Source organism: Cygnus olor, chromosome 3 (assembly GCF_009769625.2).
Source record: "Cygnus olor isolate bCygOlo1 chromosome 3, bCygOlo1.pri.v2, whole genome shotgun sequence".
Lineage (NCBI taxonomy): Eukaryota > Metazoa > Chordata > Aves > Anseriformes > Anatidae > Cygnus > Cygnus olor.
The window spans coordinates 47,634,473-47,649,015 of NC_049171.1; the positions used below are offsets into that span (position 1 = coordinate 47,634,473).

Sequence of the window (14,543 nt, forward strand, 5' to 3'; positions counted from 1 at the left end):
CGCGCCCAATGCGCGGCTGGCGCCTCGCTGGCCCCGCCAATGGCGCCGCTGCAGGCTGCCACAAGATGGCGGCGCCCAGGCGGCGGCGGCCGCGGCGGTGAGCTGGAGGAGGGGTGGTCGCGGGGAGCGGGGCCGCTATGCTGCGAGCTTCCCTCCGCCAGGTGAGCGGCCCGGGGAGGTCGTGGTGATGATAATAATAATCATAACGATGATGGTGGTTGGGAGGTGTTTTAGCGACCCAGTACGCCGAGCCCGGGTCGGGCAGCGCGCAGCTGAAAAGGGCGAATATCCTTTCAGGTTTCGGCAGCGCTGAAGGAAGGACAGGTCACTCCAACGGAACTTTGCCAGAGGTGCCTCTCTCTCATCAAAAGCACCAAGCTGCTTAATGCCTACATAACTGTAGCAGAAGAAACCGCCCTGAAGCAGGCTGAAGAATCGGAGAAAAGATACCGAAGAGGTACGTTGGCTTGTTTACAGCTGGTACAACTCTTTAAAAAGCTCTTGTGGGGGAGCTCACCATGGTAGATAAAGTGATTTTTCTTTCCAGCGCAGGTGTTTATGCAGCTTGTTTGACTGTTAGGGGACAGGGGTTGCAGCTGAGGTTTCTGTGGGTGTTTGTGGGGGGTGTATGCTTGGCACCCAGTAGCATGTTCAGTTCAAAAACCAAAGGTGAGACCTGCTCCAAAGCAGGCAGCTTAGTTCAAAGGCAGGTGTTGCAGGTTAAATATGCTCTGTAGTTATCAGACAGCACTGCCACTGGTTGCCTTTCCTTTCAGAAGTTTGGTTTAGATTGGTAGCCTGTGATTACTATGAGCAGGCACGTGCAGCGGTCTTCTGTAGGCCTGGTGTAGTCCTTTTGTAGGACTGAGGTAGACAAACATCCACCTAAGCCTGGCAGATTTTAAATTAAAAAAGCAAATGAAAGGAAAGCAGCTTTAATGTCAGTTGTTGGGTAAACAGAACAGCATTAAATCCTGATATCTGCAGCATTTAGAGGCAGAGGTGCCACACTGACCATCCTCATTTTCCTTTGCATTTCCTGGAAGATAGAAAAGGGAACTTTTCACCTGATAGGGTACTTTTTTTTTTTTTTCCGGACACTTGTTATCCCCTGACAGCTTAAGAAAATTGCCAGCCAGGAAGTTTAGCTTCCTAGTATTTTTTTTTTCCTGCATGGTGGATAATTAATCACTTAAAGAAAACTTTCTCTGCTTCAGGATTTATTTATTTTTTGTTAAATCTACTGTGTATGTCAGGTAGGCAGAACTTTTGGCTCCCTGCCTAGGGATGGAGTAGATTTAGAGGGCACCTAAGGCTGAAATAAGCATTGTGTGGTCACTTTTGAAGAAGTAAACATTTAAACATTCCTTTGAGTTAGCTAACCTATCCAAAAGCAGCTGCCTGCAGGCATAGAAACATTTGCAGAGCTGTGTTCTGCAGGGACAGGTCTGGTCTGGGCAGGCATAATTCTTAATAGTAGTTTTAGATGATGGGTCTTGAGGATGTAATAGAGAACCATCAAATGCTAAGTGGATAGCATTCTTCCAAAAAAACACCAGAAGTGACACATAAAATAAATTGTAAGTGATGAGACAACTATGCATGTAGCACAGTGATTTAATCTCTGTTTTCTTTGCATTAATTCCTAATGCAGGTCAGCCACTTGGTGTTTTAGATGGAATTCCTATTGCAGTAAAGGACAACTTTAATACCGCTGGCATTGAGACAACATGTGCATCAAACATGCTAAAAGGTACAGTAGAGCTTTTAAAGTAAAATTGGATCTCATTTCAGAGCTCTAGCTCTTCTCCTTACAGGTTTAATAGAGTCTTCCAGAGACCTAAATATTTAAAAAAAAAAAAAAAAGGCAGAATTGATTTCAGAAAATGTGTTTATCTGATTTCTTCTGCCAAGATCATCTAGTATTAGATACATCTTTTTTTCTTGTGTATTATCTCCTTTCATATCATTCCATTGCTATTAACAATGCAATGTTTATTCTAGGCCATATATTAAAATGGAATTATTCTATAGCTCACACTTTGCTTCATGTTGCTTCTAGATTTACAGAAGAGCAGTCAGTACTTTTTGCTGCTATTGTGTCTAGCGAAATGCAGACAATTTTTTTGTTCTATTTATAATTGTTGACTTACATAGTGTTTTCATATTGCTGAAGGAACAGTAGATAGTAACATTTTTTTCTCTACATTCCTGACTTATAAATGTGTTCTGTAAGACTTCAATTTTTTTTAAATTTCCTAAGCTTGTTGTTTGTTTTAGCACTCCATGAAAATTTTCAAGGTACTCTAATGTTTTCATAGTAAAAAGAAAAGTAGAAAACATTTCTTATATCAGCTTTATTCTGCACAAAGTAAAACTGGAAAGTTTTGAGGAAGATAGGATTAGCTCAAGTAAATCAAAAGTCTATTATCTTTTTTTTTAAGCAGAAGAAACAAAATTATGACATTGCCATTTAAATAGTGTTATATTACCTGAGATGCTTTTCCTTAAGCATATTCTCAGACCCTTTGTGGCTGATTGTAGTGTCGTGGCTGAGAGTATCAGGAGTGGTGATGTCCTTGTTCCATTTGAGTGTGGGGGTGGAGAAATCCCTGTCACTATTCACAAAAGGAATTGGTTGCTACCCAGGATTTCATGTAAGTGACACAATTCTCCTAGTAGTTTATATAAGGTCAAAGTGCTAAAGGGTACACATTTGTTCACAGGATAGTCAGTATTTCAGCTTGTGGTTAACCATATGCACCTATATCTCATGATAATGGGAATAATTCAAGATAGATTAGCACTCATCTGTAAAGAGCTATTTCTCATTTCTCCTCCTTTTAGACAGCTCCTGCAAATTGCCTGAATGCAGTAATTCAGCTAACCTTGTGGTAACTCATTTGCGTGAAGTCTTAGCTCCGCAATGTAGAAATGTATAATCCAGAATTACTGGATGATAAATTGTGGAAGAATAAAGACACTGGAGACAAAACAGTAGTTGGTTTATTTTGGCTAAATTTTGAGAATTACTGATATTGTCTCGAAGCAAAATTTGGGCACTGTCTTGACAATTCTTGTACACTAATAATGGCAAGATTGAAGTGTTCAGAGGAGTAGCTATTTTTTAAAAATCAACCATATATCACCAAGCATTCCCTTAACTGTTCTGATTGTTTTCAGGTTATATTCCTCCTTACAATGCTACAGTCGTTCAGAAATTACAGGATCAGGGAGCTGTGCTTTTAGGAAAAACAAACCTAGATGAATTTGCAATGGGGTGAGTGACGTTTATTATTTTCAACATGTGGTTTCACATCATCTTTTCTGATCTATCTGTAGTCCTTAAACTCCTCTTTATATCAGGTTAGAAAATGCTGAATGCTTATCTGCAAAAAGTGTTTAGAGTTCCATGAATTTCTCAAACGTTTCACGAACTTTTATACTGTTGTATAAATGATATAAATGTCGATTTTTATGAACGTAATGTTCAATTGTGGCTGTGTTTGAGAGGGAGGAAGTGGCACAGCCTTAGCAGAAGGCCACAGACAAGTGGACTTCCAGATCCAGTAGTGTGTTGTTAGAATTGGTTACCACACCAGCTATTTGTTGCCTTTTTCTCTTTCTTTACTGGTGGTTTCTGTCCTTAGCTAATTATCGGCATGCCCATGATGCCAGTTACTGGCTGGACCAGTCATCTGCTGGAGTTGTATTGTATGAGTACTCTCTGATTTGCCGTGTACAGGATAATTTAGGGCAACACTAATTTGCCTATGCTAAAGCCAAAGAGATATATTTGATTGGGTGAAAATACTTCGCTTGGATCATTCTGGGTAAAGTCAGAGACATGCCTCAGAGGAAGGGCAGGGAAAAAGCACAGGAAGAAGACTCATCATGCAATATTACAAGTAGTCTAAGCTCATTAAAGCACCGGATTCTGCTAAATATTTTCTCACCCCAGGCCTCTCATCTCTGGACTGTGTGTTTGCTTGTTCTTTTGTGCTAGCACCAACGTGGCTGCGCCATGAAGCTTGATCAGGGAGCTGATCCAGCTTAGAAGTAATGTCTCAATTAGGTTAATTTTCAACTGTGTAAACTGCCAGCTCTGGTGATTTGGCTAATAACACTGACGCTGTGGAGTCAGGGAACATGAGGTGGCAGTTGTGAGGAAGGTGGAAAGTCCCTCCCTCCTTCTGGTGGCAGCCCACGCTTAGCCCACACCACAGGCTGGCTGAAACCAGATTCTGAGGAGCCAGGCTAGCACTCCCAACCAACGGACTGTGGTCTCAGAAGAAGGCTATAAAGCAATAGTATGTTATTTACAGAAGAGTGCTTGTTTCTGCCATTGTGGAGCTTTTCCCCTCACCTCTAACGGAGTGGTTTCCCACATCACTGTGGTCATCTTTTGCCTTTTCCAAATGCAGGCCTGGGAAACTAGAAGGCCTGTGTTTTGTAGCAGACCTGCAGATTTACTGTTATGTACTGTAATTTGGTTTTATATTTTAGTGATCACATTCTTTCCAGCAGCATTAACAGAGGTTAGAAAGAAGAACAACTGAGGTTCTCTGGCAGGAAAGGATGAAGATCCCTTTTTACAGTTTATAACATTGTGGAAGTTGACTGCACAAGGATGTACATACACCGGTCTTTTTGTGTTGAGATCAGATTTATTAGGGTGAAGGATGAAGAATTGTATAAAGAAAAGCTTGGTGAATGCAATGTGCCATCTGTCACTTCTGTCTGTGTTTGTCCTATCTGGCTGTTTCAGATCTGGGAGTACGGATGGGGTATTTGGACCAGTCAGAAATCCGTGGAGTTATTCAAGACAGTACAAGGAAAAATCTGTACCAAAATCTGATTCTGAGCGTGAAGAGTTCAAATGGGTAATAACAGGAGGGAGCTCGGGAGGTAGTGCGGCTGCTGTATCATCTTTCACGTGTTTTGCGTAAGAGGTTTTTTAGATTTGTTTTTAATTAAATGTCTTGAAATATGTTGCAAAGCTTTCTTTTTATAATTTTCTAATAATGTAGCGTATAGATCAGGTTTTCAAAAAGATGTTGATCTTGTTTGAAATGCAAGTGTTATTTGTACTGGCAGGCAGGAATTTATTTCAACATCCCTAGTTTATTCATGGCATAGCACGAAGCCAGCATAATTCCCTGTAGGCAAATTGAGGCTTACTCATTTTAAGTGTTGTTCAGCATACTGATATGACCACTTTGCACTTCATGAAGTAAAATGATAATGACAGTAAAGGAATGACGATTTCATTGTTATTCCCACGTACTTTCTTAAAAATAACATGGGGCTTGAGACACATCCTGTACCTCATTAAGCGCATTACACAAACACACACTGAAAACTTAATTGAGCAAATGATGAGATCCCTCAACTTGTAACAGTATAGTAGTCTTTCCTCCCCTCCCCACCTCTGTTTTTATAGCAGAGTATGTAATAATACAGATACCTGAGATTTGGCATCTAAAAGCTTTCAAATCTCTGACTTAACAAAAGGAAACCAACTACAAGGATGCTAAGAAACTTGTCAGCTTTTAAGAAAGTGAGTGGAGTTTTAGTTTATTTAAAATAATATATAAACAAACTGTATTTTTTTACAACAATTATCTACATGGAAGAGCAGAACACTTTAACAAATCAGTTGTTTGTGCCGTCTTCCCCATCCTGCTGTTAAAAGAAATCTGTTACTTAAAACTTTACATGTTTCATTTTATGCAGTTTTGAGAGCTGCATAGTAGGGTGCATTTTATAAAAGATGATTTCATTTCTGTGAATTTAACTGGAAGGTATTTAAAATGCTCGTTAGTTACTATGTCTTCATTTACCCATGTATATTATATCACAGATATGTATCTATCTTATGAAAAGACTTTTGCTCATGTTGATTACAGCTTTCTTTTTTTATATACAAAACCTGATTTTTTGCCTTTTTTTTTTTTTTCCATGATACCTCTCTACATCTCACTGCCCTTCACTGGGATGCAGTCTGCTCAAAGTTTTAATGTTGTTTAAACTGAACTTGGGGCAGCCATTCCTGAGGACTGCTGGTCCCTGTTGTGAGCCAGAATGGCCTGATCCTGAGGTGGCCTAGCATCTTCCCTTATGTTGCTGGGTATGCAACAAAACTTCCATTTTGCACTGCTCAGCATTTTGTCAGATCAGGGCAATTCTTTGTCTAGCTATTTTATTGCCTAAAACCTATTGTATATCCACTCTATTGATTTCTTTCAAGCAGCAGAAATGCTGCCAGTCTTTCTCTTTTCGGTTTTAGATTTGGATATACAGAAATGCTACAAAAACAAGGACTTTTTTTTGTATCAGTATAAAAGCTTTGAAAAAAATCCACTTCATCAAAGTCAATGGAGTAGGTTCAGCCATTTCAGAAATGGATGCCTGTGGGAAAAGTCTCATACCAACCTTAGTAAAAATTATATCTCCTTCCTGACTTTTATTTTGGCTAAGATTTTGATGATTCGTCAAAGATTTTGATAAATGCAGGTTTATTTTTAAAATGGTGTTTGAGTTTAAAGTCATTAAAAACAAAATAATAGTTTTGATTTCAGTGTGACTTTCCAATTTCATTGCGATTTTTGAAATAAAAAATTCAGTTTAGGACAAGGTTTCACCTGTGAAAGAGCAATAAAAGAAGCCAACTTAAGAAAAAAAAAAAAGGAAAGAAAATGCTGTGTTCTAAAATTGCACTTGAGCTGCTCTAAACTGGGAGTTCTGATGCTATGTTTTGTAGGCTTGGAAACAGGAAAAGCATCCTAGACCTTGGAAAGCACGTCTTGTTATTAGGGGTAAAAAGGTTACTGTGTCACTGTTTCCTTGTATGCTGGAATGTGCTACTTCATAGTGTGTAGATTACTGAATAAGTGAAAGTGAATATCTGGAAATTGTACGCTACGTCATGAGATGCATCTTTCAGAGACCACAGAACTGGAAGAGACCAACAGAGAAGCAGGAAGTAGGCATTTAGGGCCTTATTCAGAGTGCCTAAATTTCCCCATATTTACCTCTGTTTGTGGAGAGGACTGAGCTTTCCTGATGGCTAATTCAGAGAACCTAAGAAAAATACTGATGAAAAATAGTGGATAAATGGAGCTGACTAAAATATGGTTTGTCTGGTTATGACTTTTAGTCTGGGAAGAGCTCACACATTTTTATATCTATGCATCTTAAAGACATTAATATTATTTTTTTTGGAAATGTTCTGAATCATTTTACTAATGGTAATCCTTTTGAAACCGTAGAGCTTTAGGGTCAGACACAGGAGGATCTACCAGAAACCCTGCTGCTCACTGTGGTGTAGTAGGTTTAAAGCCAACATATGGACTGATATCTCGCCATGGTCTCATTCCTCTAGTGAACTCCATGGATGTGCCAGGAATCTTAACCAGATGTGTGGATGACGCTGCAGTTGTATTAGGTATTACTGCTACCTATGTCTTTGTATATTACGTGTCTTTGTTCAAAAGATTGTGTAGTTGGAATACAGTTTGCTTTGAGACAATGTAAGTTTTCCTGTTTTTCATATGTCATGTCATATTTCAGGTTCACTTGCTGGACATGATCCTAAAGACTCTACCACAATTCAGGATGTCTTTCAGCCATTTGAGCTGCCCAGTTTGCCTGATGTCAGCAAGCTCTGTATAGGGATTCCTAAGGTAACATTTAAATCCTGTCAACAATTTTGGACTGGAAAAGCAAATAGCACTACTTCTAAAACAAAATATGTGTGTCTTGACCATCACCTCACAGTGTCTCATGATTTAAAATAGTGAAGATAGTATGAGAAATTCCAGGAAAAGAGCAGTATGTGATCTGTTGCCTGTGTAGGTAATTCAGAGTGAGCATGTGCTAATGCTTCATCTAAAATGTTTTGTCATTGTTGTGGAAAACACTGTCAGGAAATTCCAGGGGAAATAGGGGACTTCAGTTCTTGCTTCTCTCTCTGGCAGTTTCTTCAGTCACTTCTATAGCCTCCCACAAGTTGCTCTTGGTGACTTCTCATACAATGAGGTTAGTCCTGGTTTGTGTAGTGTTTTGAATCCTTGTCTACATGGCACTGTGTTAAAACATAATTTTAAAGGCATTTGAATGGCACAAAGAGCCATGATTCACAGAGCTCTAAGAGGTGTTGAAGGAGAACTTTATCATAGCCATTAATGTTTTTATCAAACCAAAAGACTTAATATGGTAAAAATATGCCCACTGACCAGTTAATTAATCAGAATCTCTGAAAGGCAAACAGTGTATCTTTAGAAAATTAGTTAGCTGCATACTGTTTTGATTTTGGCAAATCTAAAATAGTGGCATGGATAAATTATTCGTATCTCTTGGACAGCTGTCTTCTGTTGCTACAGATTATCCTAAATAGGTACATGCATATTTTAACAAGAGTTGTAGCTATTCAGAGATCAGACAGTACTTTGACCCACGTATTGAGAGTTAGAACTAAGCAAATATCTTCAAAAGTAGAAAATTTTTATGTCTTTAACTTAGCTCTTAAAACAGGAGTGTAGCTTATCTAAGTCTTATCCCAACCTTGTGATTGTAGTTCTTTGGTGGGTCGTTTTTTCTTTAACTGAGGCATGCTAATTGCAACTGATGTACTGCAGGCACAACGTAGGAAAATATATTATCTTTCCTGCTTACAATGGCCCTCGTATTAGGGTTTAAACCCAAAGCGTTTCTACCCATGAACTGCAGGGCAGTACAGAATGGTCTCTATTAATAGATGAACAAGTGGATAACTGGGCAATCTCCTCCAGAAAAGAACTCCTGCAATTTTAGTGTGGAATGGATTATACAAAAGTCTATAATAAGTATTAAAAAGCGTATAGTGCTGAGTGAATAGTTTAAAAGTATTTTTAGCAAAAATATTTAGCAAAAATAATATTTTGTGTTGGTTGTCAGTAAAAATAAACTGGTATATAAAATCGCTCTCCTTAATTCTTGTTTCTCTCTAAGGAGTACAACGCACCAGGGCTTTCTGGTGAAATTGTGTCTGTTTGGTCAAAAGCTGCTGACCTCTTTAAGAATGCAGGTGCTAAAGTAATTGAAGTGAGTTTACCACACACTCGTTACTCAATTGTCTGCTATCATGTGCTGTGCACAGCAGAAGTTGCATCAAATATGGCCAGGTTTGATGGACTGGAATATGGTAAGGCCTTCGAATTTTTTGTTGTTGTTCTCTCAGACAATAAAAACCTTGCTGAATGGAATTTAAAAGTATAGCTTTGATAGATACGCGTTTCATGGTTGAATGTTTGTTTCTTTGGGTTGGAATAGAATAAAAACCCAATGCAAATAAAAGCCGGAGTAAATACATAAATATTTTATTTCATTTGTAAACACATGAGTACTTGGGGTTAAAATCTTTTTAATATCTCCATAATAAAATAGGAAGATGCTTTGATGGTTTTCCAGAACAGTAGCATATCAGACTGCAGCAAACAGTGGCTTATTGTATTATTAAGTGTATCGCTATTTTGTGTTACTAAATATTAAGGATCACAAATCTTAATTTCTAAATTGCTTTTTCTTTACAGGACATCGTTCTGATGTGAACAAGTCTACAGAAAGTATGTATGCTGCAACGCGACGAGAAGGCTTTAATGATGTTGTAAGAGGAAGAATTCTATCAGGAAACTACTTCCTGTTGAAACAGTAAGTGGAACACGTCTTGAAAACCAAATCTATTAAAAGTTACTTTTTCATGTCTTGATGAGCAATTCATCACCATTTCCTTAACAAATTAATGTCCTCACACTAGTGGCTACTTCTAATGTAATTATTGCTTTACCTATGTAATACCTAGTGAACTGTTAATAGTGACTGAAAATGCTTTCCCTTAGTTATACCAGTGTGACCCTTCTGAATTAAGTACAACAGCTTTGCAATTTTATTCCCCAACAGATTGTGACCTGTTAGTTAAACTAAGGAAAAATCTATCCCATAGTATGACATTGAAGTCATAGTGCAGCCATCCCTGTTGTAGAGTTAAAAGTTCTGTAGGTGTTAATCTCATTAAAGCTGCACAGAAGAACTGCTGATACATTCTACTGAGATCTTCTAGAGTAAGCCAGATGATATGGCAATTAAATTAACTATAGCTTTCTGCATTAGTACACAAGGAAGCAAAGGCACTGGCAGAGGTACTGAACTAATGTTTTTATAGATAATACGTTTTTATCCAGCTCATGTAGAGAATCTGATCACTCTGATTTTTTTTCTCAGTTTTCACCCCTCATTTAACAGTCCTAATTTATGAGAGAAAGTAGGAGTCATACTTAATTTGTTTAGGTACTAACAGAAAAACTGGTCGTGTAATTGGTCTCAAAACAAATGCACCACAGAAAGAACTCTGTCAGCAACAGTATTCATCAAAAGTGACTTCTGGTTGCTCTCAGAGACAGGAATGTTGTCAGTCAGTATGTAACAACCAGCTTCTGTGGAATGCTGATATTCTTGCCAAGTGTGTTCCTTCTGGTCACAACTGTCCAGATCAACTTTCCTAAGGCTGTTTTAAAATTCACGCAGCTCACTTTTCTTTGTGAAGGAACGTAAGATTGGCTTCCATCAGGATTGAACAAGAGAGTCCTGTTCCTGTTGACAGTAAATTACTTTTGAAGTAATCCAGGGTTCAGAAAGCATTCTTGGTATAAATAGTAAAGCACAAACATCTGTGTCTCCCGCAAATGTTGCATTTTACAGATTATTTTTGTCTTGCTTTTGGAATCTATAAAATAACTAGGTGGTTGTTCATGAAATAATCATTGCTTCTAAACATTGCATCAGAATTAACAGACAATGTGTTTGATTTATTGGTATTTTTTCACTTCTTTCAAACTTCCGAAATAGTATTTCCGATGTTGTTAAGGTATTATTTGAGGCCCTTTTTCTTCCTTTTACTGTTTCCTAAAGTTAACAGCTAGGATGACCTCAGAAATTACTCTAGAAGAATGGCTAATTTCAATACTGTAACTTCTTAACTAGAATCTGCTGACTCTTATTCATTGCAACCATTTTCATTACGGTATTTCAGAAAGTTAAATCTTTAGATTACGCTGAGAAATAAGCTTTTGGTCATTTTCATTTATTCTATCTACACACATGTTGGTATGTATTGACTTTTCTACTTTCTTAGGGTATAGTCTTTAATATCCCTTCCCCCCACACTTTTTTCTTTAAGAGTAGCTGTTGGTGTAGATGGTGATTGCTTTTGAAATCAAACTTCTCTGAATTTAAGGATTCCATTGCACTTTTACCAGTTTTGCATGTGAAGTTTAAAGGCCAAGAAAACATAAAAGCTAACTAGTTTGTTTCTGTTTCATGATTGTATAAGGACAGTTTAGAAAGCCATAAACCACATATTTACATGAGGAAAAAAATCAGGAAAAGATAAGGTCTTTATAATGGTCTGTGAAGAAGTATGCTAGAAATACATACGTGGTTCTCAGTCCATTCAGAGACCTCCGTAGATGATGGGACTCTTTCAAATGCTCTAGCTGGTTTGAATCATAAATTACTAATGCCTATTTTGAAAGCCTGCTTTATTTCTGTATTATTTCTAGGCTTTGTTGTGCTGTTCTGCTGTGAAATTCAATGTGCGGTTTGGTTTCAGAAAGGCCATGCAAGTATTATCCTGATTCTTAGCTGAGCATTTAAAACTAGAGTTTTGTTTTCCCTTCACCTTTTTTCAATAGAATTTCCATGTCTCTTCCTTCCCTGACAGCTTCATGGCTATGAGAGCATAAACACTAAACTTTTTAATTTGATGACTAGCACAGTGGTATATCAAAAACTCAAGTATCAATGTTAGTCTCTTAACCAGGCAGAATAGTGGGCTTGTCTTTTCTATGGTAACTGAGAAAATGTTCAGTGTTTTCAGAATTAAATCACCCTGCTCTCACATCTGGTTTTTGTTTTTTTTTTTCTTCTTTTTCTCTAGGAACTATGAGAATTACTTTGTCAAGGCACAGAAAGTCAGACGTCTCATTGCCAATGACTTTGTGAAGGTTTTTGGAAGCGGTGTTGATATTTTACTCACTCCTACCACTCTGAGCGATGCAGTCCCGTATATGGAATTCATCAAAGAAGACAACAGAACCCGCAGCACACAAGATGACATCCTAACACAGGCTGCAAATATGGCTGGTGAGTAGGGACAGGAATTCAACTGTTTTCTCCTGCCTAGTCAGTTTTAATGTCTATTCCCTTCAGCTTTTAACCTCTTCTGTAGAATTAAGATATCTCATCCCTTTCTTGTATCATCTTCCAAGGATAACCAGGTAGGTATAGTTTATTTATAAAGTGCTTTAAAACGTAAGGCTAGATTATAAAATGCTGCCGAGAAGGGGTCACAGATGAGGTGAATTCATTCAGGTACCAGAGACCAAAATCTCGTTTTGTGGAAAGTTGGCTCTCCTTTGAGAGGATGCTGACTCTTTCAGTTGATCTAATTCATTTTTGTGACCACCTGACAGTATCCATAGTTAATTTACTCAAATGATCTTTAGTCTTTTTCTTCTGTGTAACTTTTGTTCTGGTTCTCTCATAATTGCTACAAAAATGACTCTAACTGGATTTTTTTAATAGTAAATCTTTGTATGCATAACTTCTTTTGTTTCAGGATTGCCAGCCATAAATGTTCCTACAGCTCTTTCAGAGAGAGGCTTGCCAGTTGGGCTCCAGTTCATTGGGCGCTCATTCCAGGAGAAGCAGCTTCTCACTGTAGCCAAGTGGTTTGAAAAACAAGTAAAATTCCCAATGATCCAGCTAGAAGAAGTGAAAGGGGCATGACTATGGTGTCTTTCAGCATCAGAAATCTGCTTCTTTTTCATAACGTGAGGCTTGCTGGTCAGCTAAAGCAAGAAAGCTGTAGGGATGGTCTAAAAATGTACTTCTGCAGTTAACTGTCTTCTGCAGAAATAATAACTCAGTTTGAGAAGACCATATGCAGGATGGAATCATGAGAGCTTGTTTCTGTGTAATTAAGGCAAAGTGAATCATTAAGTACACGTCTGTGTTACTAAAAGCCATTTCTAACTGATATTAAAAACATCAGATTGAAATTATCTTATGTCTGTGGAGCTGCTTTTTTCCATCCCCAGAGGGCATGTAAGGTATCTGGCTCATTAAAGAACTAACCTGAACTTTCGTGTGAAAACTGCATGGTTGCCAAAGGGCTTGGCTTCCCTCTGGAACGTGGGCTTTTGTAATGGAAACAACCAGACAAGCTGTAATGGAACAAAGTTATCAAGGGTCCGTTTGCCAGCAGAATTGTGAGAATCCCATGTAGATGGTTCACTTAAAAATAAAAATAAAAAACAACCCCACCTTTCTTCTAGCAAACTCTTAGCAGGAGAGGAAGTCACCTCCAGGTATAGGGATCTTGCAGATGACTCTGGTTACTTCCATCATAAGAGGGATGAATTCCAGATTTCTTTTGGGGAAACATGTCAAGGATTAGCTGGCTAGCTATTTTCTTCTTCATCACTGTTCTTTGTAATCAGCACTTAATTTCTTACTTAATATTTATTTTCTGGTGTGTAATTCTCCATAAGGGTAATACCAGCTATTCCTTCATGGATGTTTATTCAACACAATAGTAGTCTGAAATAGATTTCCAAACCATAATATTAGTATACTGGTAGACCTACTAAATTAGTAAGTTGTCAATGTTGTAGTTTCCATTTTTCCAAAGTTGGAAAAAGTATGGAGGGTTACATTTGTAGATTTGGTTTTGCATCAGATTTGTTTTCAGTCATAGTTTACAGCTTTCACAGAGTGGAGATTGAGGGGAAAATAACTGTAATATGCTAACATAAAGAATCTTCCTGAATTACCTCTGGCCTTATACCATACTGTCACAGCTAGAAAAAACATTATTCCGTTTCTAAAAATCACAAATGATGGTGTATTTTCCAAACCCCAATATCAGCTATGCCAATACTTTTCCCACACAATTAAGCACTGCATGATTAAAAAATTCCCACATGATTAATAATTTATATGTATATACTAAACACTATTAAAAAAGGTACGCTTTGTTTTCAGTCTGGTGCTATCTTTCTTCTTGCCATAGAACAGTCTTCAGGGAAACTGCTTTTCCTCAGTGGGTGATGATAAATGGTAGTCCCAAAAGACTACTTTAACCACTGTCTTATTTAATAATTTAGGTGTGTTTTAATTGTTCTGTCACTGTACATGTCTTATCCTCTAGCAGCCTAAGAGCCAGATCTTTCAGTGAGATTATCCACTATCCAAGTTGGAATCCCTGCTCTTTGATTTGCAGTCAGGCCCTAAACCCAGATCTCCCACCTACTTACTGTTTCCTAAAGCAAGGATCAGTGTCTTTTGCTGAGAGATTGAGATAAAATCCTGATTGCGGAGGGTATTCCTGGAGGGACACAAGGAGCCTTGGAGTGTCGTGGAAAAGAACATGTAAAGAAGAAATTGTGATCTCCCTGAGAAACTAATTCTGGACTGATTTCTGGCCCAGCAGAAAGTGCTTTTTT

At 38.1% G+C, this 14,543-nt stretch overlaps 1 protein-coding gene across 2 annotated transcripts; it reads left to right on the top strand.

Moving 5' to 3' along the window:
* The first annotated feature begins 16 nt into the window (after positions 1-16).
* QRSL1 (glutaminyl-tRNA amidotransferase subunit QRSL1) lies at positions 17-13,100 on the top strand. 2 transcript variants are annotated; one of them, XM_040551313.1, is made up of 11 exons: positions 17-161; positions 298-457; positions 1,655-1,753; positions 3,184-3,280; positions 4,769-4,945; positions 7,272-7,447; positions 7,573-7,685; positions 8,992-9,184; positions 9,573-9,690; positions 11,975-12,180; positions 12,656-13,100. In XM_040551313.1, the coding sequence occupies exons 1-11, from the start codon at positions 138-140 to the stop codon at positions 12,823-12,825; spliced, it is 1,533 nt and encodes a 510-aa protein (XP_040407247.1). In that variant the 5' UTR covers positions 17-137; the 3' UTR covers positions 12,826-13,100. The 2 variants fall into 2 exon arrangements, with proteins under 2 accessions (XP_040407247.1, XP_040407248.1); XM_040551314.1 differs by lacking the exon at positions 17-161 and adding an exon at positions 2,545-2,657 and having other exon boundaries at positions 320-457.
* The last annotated feature ends 1,443 nt before the right edge of the window (positions 13,101-14,543 follow it).

Bases quoted from the DNA above. Each gene is read 5' to 3' on its own strand.
- QRSL1 (XM_040551313.1), top strand. From the start codon at position 138: ATGCTGCGAGCTTCCCTCCGCCAG. The intron at 7,686-8,991 runs GTAACATTTAAA...TTTCTCTCTAAG, and splicing joins TCTGTATAGGGATTCCTAAG to GAGTACAACGCACCAGGGCT. The intron at 9,691-11,974 runs GTAAGTGGAACA...CTTTTTCTCTAG, and splicing joins AACTACTTCCTGTTGAAACA to GAACTATGAGAATTACTTTG.